Source organism: Carassius carassius, chromosome 17 (genome assembly GCF_963082965.1).
Source record: "Carassius carassius chromosome 17, fCarCar2.1, whole genome shotgun sequence".
NCBI lineage: Eukaryota > Metazoa > Chordata > Actinopteri > Cypriniformes > Cyprinidae > Carassius > Carassius carassius.
This window is the reverse complement of record NC_081771.1, coordinates 3,477,136-3,489,789: the sequence shown is the minus strand read 5'-3', so window position 1 is coordinate 3,489,789 and position 12,654 is coordinate 3,477,136. Positions and strand designations below refer to the sequence as shown.

General features: G+C 41.7%; 1 protein-coding gene across 1 annotated transcript; it reads left to right on the top strand.

Moving 5' to 3' along the window:
• The first annotated feature begins 10,118 nt into the window (after positions 1-10,118).
• On the top strand, positions 10,119-11,093 carry LOC132160454 (odorant receptor 131-2-like). The gene has a single exon (XM_059570136.1). It carries the CDS (start codon positions 10,158-10,160, stop codon positions 11,091-11,093), a length of 936 nt encoding a protein of 311 aa, XP_059426119.1. The 5' UTR covers positions 10,119-10,157.
• The last annotated feature ends 1,561 nt before the right edge of the window (positions 11,094-12,654 follow it).

The following is a 12,654-nucleotide window of genomic DNA, read 5'->3' as shown; positions in this document are numbered from 1 at the left end:
TGAGTAAGAGTGATTTTTTAACTCAACTTATTTTAAAAATGCTTTAAGGCTGGTGTTGAAGCTTTTAGCTTTCTGAAATGATCTGCGGTGCTGATGCTCTCCAGACGCAGAGAAACTCCGCCTTTGTTCATAACCCCTCCTCTAGCCCCAGCTGGCCCACTTTAGCCCAAGGTTTTTGTCGGGCCAAAAAACCCTGGCCGTTGGCCCCGAGGAAGCCCCAACGTGGCACGATCAAGCCCTGGAATTGACAGTGGAAACGCGACTGGCACTGGCACGCACTTGCACACCCGGTTTAAGCTCCTCAGTGGAAACACGACTTATGTAAATTCATACCAGAAGCCTCTGATATTAGGAAAAGAAAGGGTGAATAGCAGAATTCATTTTGACAGCAAATTTTGAGGTTTAATTATAGAGTTTTGATTAAAATGCCATTTAGTTTAGTCATATTTTAGTCATCTGAATTGTTTTTAGTTTTAGTCTAGTTTAAGTCAAATAAATATCATTATTTTTTTATTGACTAAATCTACACTAAATTTAGTTAGCTAAAATCTAATGGGTTTAGTTACTGCCACGAATGAGACTCCCGCTCGGCACCAGAGGGAACTCTTGCACGAGTTTGAACTTCAGTCTGGACACACACACACACACACACACGTGCCCGCATACCTGGTCCTGATTACTCCTCTGATGCTCATCAGTGGACTATTTAAGCAGCTCTAAGATCCTACCTCATTGCGAAGTCTTGTATTTCCCCGGTATAGCCCATGGGGTGCAAGGGATTTCTGTTGCACTGCTCTCTGTATATTAACCAACAGCCAGCAATGGACACCAGTAAGATCTCACTCATATGCTCTCTATTGACTGATAAAGCTTTAGACTGGGCCATGGCAGTATTAAAGGAGAATGGATCAACTTTCCCTTTGTTAAGCACTTTTCTTCATTGTTTCCTGGAAATATTTGACCATCCTGCGGGAGGTAAAAGTGCATATGAACAATTACTTGCTTTATGTCTGGGCAGAAATACAGCAGCTGAGGATGCCTTATCATTCTGCACCCTCGCCACTCAGACAGATTGGGTTGAGAGCATGCTAAAACTGCTTTTCCGCAAGGGACTTAGTCTGGAGCTGCAATCTGAACTGGCATGCAGGGATGAGGGAAGTTATATAGACATTGGTTTAAATGACACACAACATGCTTTTATGTTAAAAGTAAATAAAACCACTTCTCAGAAAGAATAAGAACATGGTCTTCTTTTTAATGAAATACCAAATGGTTATATAGGCTAATTACGCATGCTGTATAGCAACTCGTTTAAAAAAAATTTTCTGTGAATACATTTAGATTAGGGCTACCAAAGTTTTTCACTCAAGAGCAGTGTGTGATTTTCTGTCTTTCTCTTGTTGCTTGATTAACATAAATGACTCTAAATTAGGCTGCTATCCCTTTAAAACCAAATTCACAGCTGTAATGGATGCAATGTACTAAAACACGTTCTCCTTGCTGTTTACGTTCTCTTAAGAACTGTTTACGTGAATACTCGTCAAAACGAGTAATTCTTCGTTCATATGATGCAAAAGAGTAGGCCTACTTGCACGCTGAGAGATGCAGAATCTGTGTCTGTATACTTCATTGTCTGTGCTCAGAAAACCAGACCCATTTGAGCTCTCACTTGCGTTGTCAGATTTATCCAAATGTCTGCTCTTCTCTTAATGATGTTTTATAACAAAGTTCGGGAGGAGCAGTCGCAGTTCATTAACCTGATTAACACAAGTGGAGACCAATCAGTAATCAACTCATGACAAGGTATAAATAACAGCAGAACCTACCTCTGTTCATTGACAGTTTTCAGCAGTCAACAGCTCTTCAGCTCTCCTCTCTGCAAAACCATGTCTCAAAAACTAAGCTCTTCATCCGATGAAGAAGTAAACATCGCCCGGGATGCACCTTTGCATTCCGACGGCCACACGACCATCCTTCCTACGCCGGACGACACACCTGAGCCCCAGGCTTCTTCTCGCGGCGGCACACCGGCCCGATCAGCCCTGCCCTCACCAAGACGCCGAGGCCAGCCTTCACCACCCCCGGCTAGTGGTGGCAAAATCGAGGCCTCGTGAACCAATGAAACAGTTGAACCAAATGTGCCATGTTGTTTCGAGGCTTCGAATCAATCCGACACCCGTCTCAACGGTTACACCTAGTGGTCACTTGCAGGTGTTGATCTGAAACAACCTTGACGAGCCATTAAAATAATGTGTTGTTTTTTTATTATAATGTTCTAATATGTGAAGCTTGTAACCTATAGGCTCCTCACTGTGCATAATGTTATTTTGGTCATGAAAAATGAATATTAATAAAAGAAATCAAGCCACAATGTCTCACTTTTTTAGAGATTTTTATTCAAAAATATTAATTTATCTGCTGTGGAAGGACTTAGCCTACTTCTTTTTTTTACAGATAATTTCTCCAGCCTTTGAAAAAATCCTCTCACAAGGGACACTTGTTGCTGGCATACAAAGATATTTTTTTGCAAGGACATACAAATGAGGAAAGATTACTGCTCTCTCTTTCCAGTAAGTTAGTGGATCATGAGTTCTGGGCAAATACGCATCGTTGATGTATTTTTTCACTTCCACTGTGGCATCAGCTGTAGCATTGTGTATCATCTTGGTTTGATGGATGCGAGTATCAAAAAGTTCCCATAAACTGTCCTGTATTTCTACTGGTGTTGATGTTGATGGTGATGGTGATGATGATGATGATTGGTGTGATGTTGACATTTCTGGGTCTGAATAAAAATGAAAACAGCAATTAGTAACAAATCCTAAACTGACGGCATATATGAAGGATATATTATATTACATGATTCAGATTACATAACATAACACAGACTGAAACTGCTCACCAGGATTTGTGTTTGAACGCATCAGTGAAGCACATTCCAGTGTGATATGCTTTTCAGCTTCCTGGGCTTTGGCAGCATTTCCAAATGCCACATTTTTGAACCTTGGGTCCAGCAGTGTAGCCAGTGCCAAGGCTCTAAAACTCTCATAACCTCCACATCTGGAGTGCAGACCTTCTTGCAGATGTGAGCCTATGAGCCAAAACAGGAGAAACACATATTTATAATAATGACAATAATATGACAGTTATGGCCAATCACATGGGTAGTATGGTCATTGTGGCCTACCTAATTGAACAGTTGATTCCTGCGTTGCATTTCCTTTTTTCTGTGCAAGCTTGTGCTGCAACATCCTGTACAGTGGTATAAGCTTTGAAGCAGACACTCTCTTTTCCTCTGACATCTCTGTTGTTGCGAGTTTGAATGGTTGCAGTATTGACAATGATTGTTCAATAATGTCATAATCAATACTTGTCAGGGGAGCAGTATCATTGTTTAAGTTGGAAAGTGCAGCAGCCACTGGTTCACGTTGGTCATACAAGCGCTGTAGCATGTCAAATGTGCTGTTCCATCTCGTGTCAACCTCCTGTATCAGTTTCAGAGTTGGTCTTCCCATCAAGCTCTGCATCTCCACAAGCTTGTCCTTTGCTTTGCAGCTGGATCTGAACAACCCCACTATCTTTCTGGCCTTCTGGCGTATTTCATTGATGACTGGGGTTTGATCTAGTGCCTTTTTCACAATCAAATTTAAAGTATGAGCAAAACATGGGACATGGCGAAGGTGGAGTAGCTGGGCACTTAGGATCATGTTAGATGCATTGTCAGTCACCATGCACTGAACTTTGGAGGTTGTTCCCCACTCAGCCATTAGCAAGGCTTTAGCCTCCATGAGATGCTGGGCTGTGTGGGTTTGGTAAAACCTCCTTACACCCAGTACAACAGTTGCCATTTTTGCCTCTGGTGTTATGTAATGGCAAGTCACACCAAGATATCCATCCATATTAATGGAGGACCACATGTCAGCTGTAAGGCTAACAAATTCGGCCTTTTGTAGGTCCCCCATTGTCTTCTCCTTGGCTTTGTTGTACTTTTCGCTGACCATTATTTTAAGCACCTTCCGGGATGGGAGGACATAGCTTGGATCAAGCTTGTTCACAAATGCCCTGAATCCCTCATCGTCCACGATGGTGAAGGGCTGCAGATCCTTCACCACCATGTTTATAAGAGCCTCATCCAATTCCCTCTGTCTGACTTTTAAAAGAGAAGACAAAACATACTTTCAGACAAATACATTGGAAAAATACAGCTTCAATTAGTGCACATCTATTAAAAGTATAGCCTACTGGTTCATTATTTGGAAACCTTCCAGTGTTTATAATCAGTGCTTTATATAACTTATAAACTTTATAAACAGTGTCCCAAAAGGTTGTAATTATATTTCAATTATAATTATATCCCAAACAATGCATACCTTGCTTAGATGGCCCAGCAGTGTCAGTAGCAGGCCTAGGTACAGGGGGAATGCCATCCTCTGCACCCTGCAAAATGGGAGGATGAGTGCTCCTCAAATGGCGCATCATGGATGATGTATTGTTGCAGTAGGCTAGCTGCCGATCACAATACACACATCTCACTTTATTTGGGGTTTCTAAATGGAAATGCTCCCACACCACAGATGTACGGCATCTCTTCTGGGGAGCTTCCATTTTATCAATCTATCCAAATCTATCTAGCTATATATGAATCGATCTATGTATCTAGATATGTATCTATAATCTATGTATCTATATATGTATCTATCTATAATATATGTATTTATATATGTATCTGTAATCTATCTATATATGTATCTATCTATTAATCTAGCTGTCTATATATATTTATATCTATGTATCTATTAATGTGTCACTATATGTATACTCTGTCTGTCTCTAGCCTCTCAGTCAATGTGTTGTGTAAATTTAAATGTAAGTCTAAATTGCCTATAACTAATCAAATCGCACTATGTCACTATATCACCAAAAATCCGCTATCTCAAAGTCAAACTCCTCTCACAAAAACCCACGAGGTCAAAATGCGTTTATTTCACTTTTATACAGATGTGCGATTGTGTGGTCTGTTCCCGACCGTTCCAATCAAACGCTGATTCGGCGGACCACACCTGATGAAACAATTAGTGAAACACTTCGAGGCTTCGTTTGGTCATAGTCACGTGACATGGGTGTTTCGAATCACGCTTCGGATCAGTGTTTCGACACATCTGCGCTTCGGGATCTCGCAAAGCTTCGGAACGACTGTTTCGCTTCAGCCATCCTTACCCCCGGCAAGACTCCCATCTTCTCCGGCATCCTCCTACCGCTCGGCCACCCCGATGATCCCACCTATCCCACCTATAGGCTTCACGAAAAATGTACAAAGCGAAGCTGTATGATCTGCATGTTTCTTTACAATCAACGCCCAAGATGACCCACAGACAAAGCAAAACCTGTACTGCCCGGAACTCACCGGTCCAGTCACTACCGTCAAGTTCCCACACAAGATCCGGCTCGCTTCATCAATCGACCCGCAGGAACAAGCCTTTAGCGAGCCTGGGACTCGCCCCACAGTCCGTCATGGCAGGTCCACTTCGACTTCCCGACGAGGCCCAGCCCTCCACCACTGCTTACGCCTCAGCAGCGCAGCTTGCAGCCGGGCCCAGCAGCCCCCCCACAGCTACTCACTCAGACACTCCCGCTGTTCATAACCCTTTTCCCTTTCAGTGGCCTCCAGCTCCTTTCGCAGATGCTAGCACGAAGCTATTGACGCTAGCAGGACAGGCCCAACTATGTCAACAATCCTACCCACCAGGTTACAACCCCGCCCACTTCCAGTGGCCTGCAGCTCCAGTGGCTCAGACAAGCGCGGGCTCGCCCTTGCCGGCAGCTCATGCCTACAATCCATCCTATCATCCTTCCTTTCCTCCACATCATCCAACTAACTTTTCTTTTCAAACCTCAACAGGTTATCAAAGCGTGAAGCCACCGACGACATTTACAGACCCTGCGCATACCCTCCCCAGCTCTTCTCTCCAAACTAAAAATCAATATTCTCTTTTTACAGCAACACCAATGCCCATTCTGCCTAATGCCGTCGCAATGGAACCACCTCCTGTGTCACAAAATATCCGGGCAAAGATCCTCGCAGGTGCGGACGTAGATCTCTCATCTCTACTCTCTCTGCTCCCCGCAGCCCAATCAGACAGGCAAATAGACTGCGGGGAATTCTCCGTCACTTTAAAAACACCAAACACCCACTCATCCCGCCTTCTGTCATTTCCCGAATTTACAATCGCTTTCGCTCGATATACAGAAATGATCTGTTCAGCTTTCCCCCACAGGTGGCGCGAACTGAATGATTACTTGGCAATAATAGCAGAGCTCGCGCTGTCCTATGGGGGCGGGCATTTCTATACTTATCACAAACTCTTCGCAGCTAAGAGTCGCCCAGTGGAACCAGTGCACATACTGGGGGGCTCTCGACCAGGATCTCCACAGCAGGGTGTTTCTGGGCTGTAAAAATATTTCCTGTGCAGTCTGAAGGTCAGTGGCACACTCAAACATGTTGTGCCCCCAAGTTAATCCTTCTATTTCACCCTATCCAGGAACCAGCCCAGTGAGATCCACCAGCTACGTTCCATGTCCTGCAACTGCCGTAGCAAATCAAAAATCAAAAAACCTCCTTTGAAGGAAGCAGGTAGCCCTGCAACCAGTTTAACACTGGCAAATGTACCAAATCGCGCTGCCTGGTACCTACATGTTTGTAGTTTCTGCGGCGGTGCACATGCCCGTTTCGTGTACCCAGTGTACAAATCTGCTAATAAAAATTTAAAAAATTACTTATCGACTCCTGTAAATATTTCACGTATGCACTCTGAACTAGCTCATCATCCGGACCCCGAATTTACCAAATACCTGCTGACAGGCCTCGAAAATGGCTTTAAACCCGGCGCAGAATGCCCGCTCTCACAGAACACTATCTGTAATAATCTTCAGTCCGCCTTAACAGAACTCGAAGTCGTCGACAATCTGATTAAAAAAGAAGTCGAATCTGGTTTCATGATCGGCCCTTTCGAAACTCCCCCATTCAACACATTTCATATCAGCCCCATCGGAGTGGCTACAAGAAAATTTAAGAGTAAAAAACATCTCATAATTGACTTATCAGTCCCTCATAATTCCCCGTTTCCAAGCATTAACAGCTTAATTCCTCTCGATTAATTTTCGCTTAAATACCAAGACATAGATCAAGCAATCGACATGATCAAAATCGCAGGTCGGAGTGCTTGGCTCGCAAAAATAGACATTACTTCAACCTAAACCATTCCTAAACCAATGGAACGGCCTATCCTTTTTCTACCGCCACTTCGTTTTTTCCCCCAACGATATCCGATTGTTCACAGACGCCACCCCCTCAGTTGGTTTCGGAGGATTTTTCCAAGGTCGTTGGTTTGCGTCTCCTTGGCCACCACAATTACAGGACATACTTCTGTCCTCCGCATTATTTGAGATTTACCCTATAGTAGTAGCAGCTTTTCTGTGGGGAAAAGAATGGACCACTAGCAGCATTCTGGTGCATTGCGACGACGCAACAGTGCATTGCATTAATAAAGGCCGTTCTCATTCACAGGCTATAATGCCTCTTTTAAGACGACTCACCTGGATCTCAGCGTGCGACCAATTCATCTTAGTCGCCAAACACGTTCCGGGCTCAGAAAACCAAATCGCTGACTCTCTCTCTCGCTTTCTGTTTCAGAAATTCAGGACGCTGGCTCCAGGGGCGGACCATTTCCCTACGCCCATTCCTCCATATTCAGAACTGATATTCCCGTAACACATCCGCTAAAACCCCTCCTCGACACATCACTCGACACCATCCTCCAAGCAGTTTCCCCAGAACCCTCCAAACCTACGTGACCGCTTGGAGATGTTATAAAACATTCCACTTATCCTATAACTTACCATTCCCAGACTTTTCTCTCCTCACAATCACTTCATTCATCTCCTACCTTAATAGCACCAAGGGCCTTCAAGTCGGGTCTATCAAAGGGTATCTGAGCGGCATTCAGTTTTTCCACAAACTGATGTACGGCGCCCCCTCACCCAAGCTAAATAATTTGCAAACCTCTCTCCTAATCAAAGGAATTCAACGATCCCAGCCAAACCGTCCCGACACCAGACAACCCATAACATCAGATGAAATGATGTTTTATAACAAAGTTCGGGAGGAGCAGTCGCAGTTCATTAACCTGATTAACACAAGTGGAGACCAATCAGTAATCAACTCATGACAAGGTATAAATAACAGCAGAACCTACCTCTGTTCATTGACAGTTTTCAGCATCCCTCCTCCATCCCATTTTTCCTCACTTATAGATCCATCTACTCTTAACACAACCGGGGAGAGTACTCTGGGTTCGGGCCACATCCCGAGCTCGGAGCCCTCCACCCGGACAGCACGCCAAATACGCATAACCTTACTGCATTAAATATACGTAGATGTGAACTCGTGAACTCACACATATTGACATTTTTTTACAGTTTTATGCGACATGCAGCAAGTGTATGTGAGCTTATATTCCGCTGGTTCATTTATAGCCTTGCATTTAACCTCCGAACCACGCAGCTGATTTTGTCATTCAAAAAGAGTTGTTATAGTCTCCTTTTTTCGGGGAAAAAAATGTAGTTGACAAAAATTGTGATAAGAATTATTTGTCAACGAAATTAACACTGGTGAACTAGTGTTGCACAATGAACAAGAAGCACCATGTCTGCTTGCACCACTCAGCATCTGTCAGTGTTGTCCATCTACAACTCTGGAGGCTGTTCAAAATCCTGCTGCCCCAGTCTTTGTCCATTAAATTAGCTCTTGGTGCATAAAGAAGATCTGTAAAGTTGCAAAGATTAAAGTCTCAAATCCAAAGAGATATTCTTTATAAGAGTTAAGACTTGTCCACACCCTCCTAAAACACCTTGTTTAAACATACCACCACATGTCTACGTCACTGTGTGGGAAGATTTGCAGAACTTTTATTCTCACTGTAGTATTGTTGTTGCTCCCAGAGTCATGTTGTTGAGACACTGTGTGTTTCATTGTGAAAGCTAAACTATTTAGTTTAGCCTTCCAAAAGAGGTAGATACCACTTCATCATGCTTAGAGCTGATCTATGCTGGTCACTGAAGAAATATATCAGCTTCGCGCTGTGGATTGCCAGATCAGCTTTCAACCTGAAAAGGTTTCATGCATCTGTGTTCAAAGGCTGTTTCTATAAAGTGGGGTAGTTCTAACTTTGCAAGGACAGTCTGGCGCTTCTGACTCAAAGCCTGTAAGCATGTTTTTATATTTAAAGAATTTGCCACTGATGACACACAGTGCTATACCCAATGCAATGTGTAAAAAAAAATATCATTATAACCTGTCATTATAACCTGTAATCCCCACTGGATGCCTCGTTTGTAATTTGTTTTAGTAATTTTGTCTTGTCACGACGGGACACACAGCATTACAGTTTGTTAAGGGGCGTAACATTTCTGTCACATGCTTGAGGTATTCAGCTAATCACAAAACACTGGATAGCTGACCAGTCAGCACACGCCTCGCTTTTCAGAATGATGAGCTTTGTAAAAATCAACACGTTTCAAAAAGGCGGGGCATAGAGGAGCAACAATAATGTACAATATGTGGAAAAATAATGTTTTTTTAACCTTTAACACATACAACACATAAACACATTGCATTACACCAAATACACAACATAATGTTCTTTTTAGAAATGGGATATGACCCCTTTAAAACAAAACTAATGTAAATTAGGTAGTTTCAGAGAGCCTATACTATCTCTTTCCCTCCCTCCCTCCCTCATGCTCTTTTTTTCTCCCCCTCATTTACATCTCAGATGAGCATATAAACTACTCAGTTGTACCAAAACATTTACTAATCAAATTGAAAAGGTAAGTTCACTCTTTCAACAATGTCTTTTATTTAGTTTTTATATTTCTCATAGCATATGCTTATTAACATGCTAAATGTTTCTCTTTTTAACTTCCATATCAGATTAAATAAATGGGAAAAAAAAATTGGATAAAGAAGATTTGTTTTTCAGCTTGATCAAGCTGATCAGCCATCAACATTTTGAAAGGAAACCAACTACAGACAACAACTACATTCAAGAGACATTATTTCAAAGAAAACGCAAACAATTTCACACCAGTGCACAAGAACAATGAACTCTTCTGTGCAACTCTATAATCTTCAAGAAAGATATGCAGATGCTTTTGCAAAAAATTTTACCATTGTTTCTCTTGCGGTCATAATTGTCTCCATTAATGGAATATTTGTATACATATTCTTTAGGAGTTCAATTTTCTACAGTGATCCAAGATACATACTGTATATTCACTTGGTTATCAATGATATGCTCATGGTTTGTTTATCTGTAACTCTTTTTGTGATGAGTTTTGCATGGCAAAATGTACCATTACCGTTCTGTGTCACCCTGCTAATAGTAGCTGCAACTGCTCATAAGAACACTCCTCTGACTTTGGCTGGTATGGCTGTTGAGCGTTACATTGCCATTTGCAAACCATTGCATCACCATCAGATCTGCACAGTGCGCAGGACATACATTCTCATCTCTCTGATTTGGGGTGTAGGAGTCATACCTGGATTGACTGATTTGATTCTCCTTTCAATTGTTCGTCCTTTATCTGTTTTTACAACAACTGCTTCTTGTAGTGCATCAATTCTGTATTCCACACAATATCATGAAATACACACCAGATTTATGAATGGCCTTTACTCATCTGTTGTGTGGTTAATTCTTGTATTCACATATTGTCAAGTGCTGGTTGCAGCCAGAAGGGCCTCCGCTGATAAATCCTCAGCAAAAAAGGCTCAAAGCACAATCCTGTTACATGGAGCACAGCTTCTGCTCTGTATGATGTCCTACATTACTGCTATCATAGACAAGACGTTTGTCCCACTTATACCAGCTGATCGGGCAAGACTAACCTTTTTAAATTATCTTTTAACAAATATAATACCACGACTGCTTACTCCCCTGATTTATGGTGTTCGTGATAAACTTTTTTACAAACACATGAAGAGGCTTTTTAAATGCAGAATATTCATTGTAAAAGTTGAATCAACCAATCAATGAGAAAAAGGTCAACACATTAGATGTTTCATAAAAACATGTCATTAGTGGCTATGTTACATAAAGCATGCATAATTCTTCATGTACCAAATAAATGTTTTTCAACACTGATGTAAAGGTTAAATTAAATCAAATGTACTGCAACATTGTCATGCCATAAATTAAGTGTTTTTTAGTTGTCAGTTATTATTGTGAAAACTTAAACATTAAATGTTTTCCATGATTTAATATAACATAATGGCTCCAGGTGTCAAAATGGCACGTCTTGAAAATAAGGAAGTGTAAGTGTTTACATTCAAACCTGCAGTAAACTGTGTATTATAAACAGACTGACTATAATTAACTGTACACTGCTGCAACAACTCAAAATTCTTCTACATTTGTTTTACCAAAATGGTTCAGCTAAGCTGTGTACAGTGTAAACAGTGCAAAGATATGTTTTACAAAGTAAAAATAAAATCATGCTTGAAGAGCAAATGCAATTATTAAAAAAAGAAAAAAAGAGAAATTAAATATAGGCACCTCTTTTATTTTATACTGTGCGCAACCCACAGTATATTTAAAAAAATTGCCAAGGGCACTCTCCCTTCTGCATTTGTCACCACAAACAATATGGTTTAATGCCAGATAGCTTTGTATTTCATTTGTTGTATTTAAATTTCCCTAGGTGATCTAATTAATTTGATTTATTAAATATATCTCTAGTCTTAGTTTTTGGTTCATATGTTTTCTAATTATTCTAATCATAAGTATTCTAATTTTATTTTATTTTTTTAATATTTAAGTACTTTTACCAACTTTGTTTTCAGTGCAAAGTGTTCAATTCAATCTGGGTTCGGTCTTAATTTGTATCATCTTACGCGGGCTCGGGCTTGCGCTCCGGTTTGCGAGGTAGTAAACGATCGGACATGTGTTTCGATTAGCGAGAAATGTGCGAAAACGGATGCTTAGTAGGTCGGAGGCTTGCCTCTGGTGATTACGTTTTGGTTGCACCAGCAACTAAAGCAAAGTCTGAGGTGTGGAAAAGTTTTGACCATGTTTATAAGGAGAATAATGAGTGAATAATGACGCACCATCAGTGAGCGCAGGAACGCGTTGAAGACATAAATCATAAACATATAGGCTTAGCCTAATCGCTGTGAGAAATAAAGTTCCTATTCAGGAACTCGAGCTGCGTCGAAACGCTTTTGGGGAACGTCCCTGACGAGACCGACTCTGAATATCGTATGCAGTCAGTCCATCGGAAAGGCGTGACGTCACGGGCGGGGTGACGTAGCGACCAGGAAGCTATAAAACCACGTGCCGTGCAGCTGGCTTCAGCTTCGAATCTGTCAGCAAGCGCTCTGTGTGTGCATGTCAAAAGTCTGTCCTGTTGATCCTATTTATTGTTGTCTGTCCCTTAGCCATTAAAAGATCGCTAAAACAGCTCAATATGCCAAAACAAAAGCAAAAGACCAAACATATGAAGGGCGATTCCAAGCCACGTTATAGATTGTGTGTTCCTCCCTGCCCTCGCTACATTACGAGCGGGGATACACACAGTCTGTGCGTGGCTTGCCTGGGA

Excerpts from the sequence above, each read along its gene's own strand:
- LOC132160454 (XM_059570136.1), top strand. The coding sequence starts at position 10,158 with ATGAACTCTTCTGTGCAACTCTATAATCTTCAAGAAAGATATGCAGAT.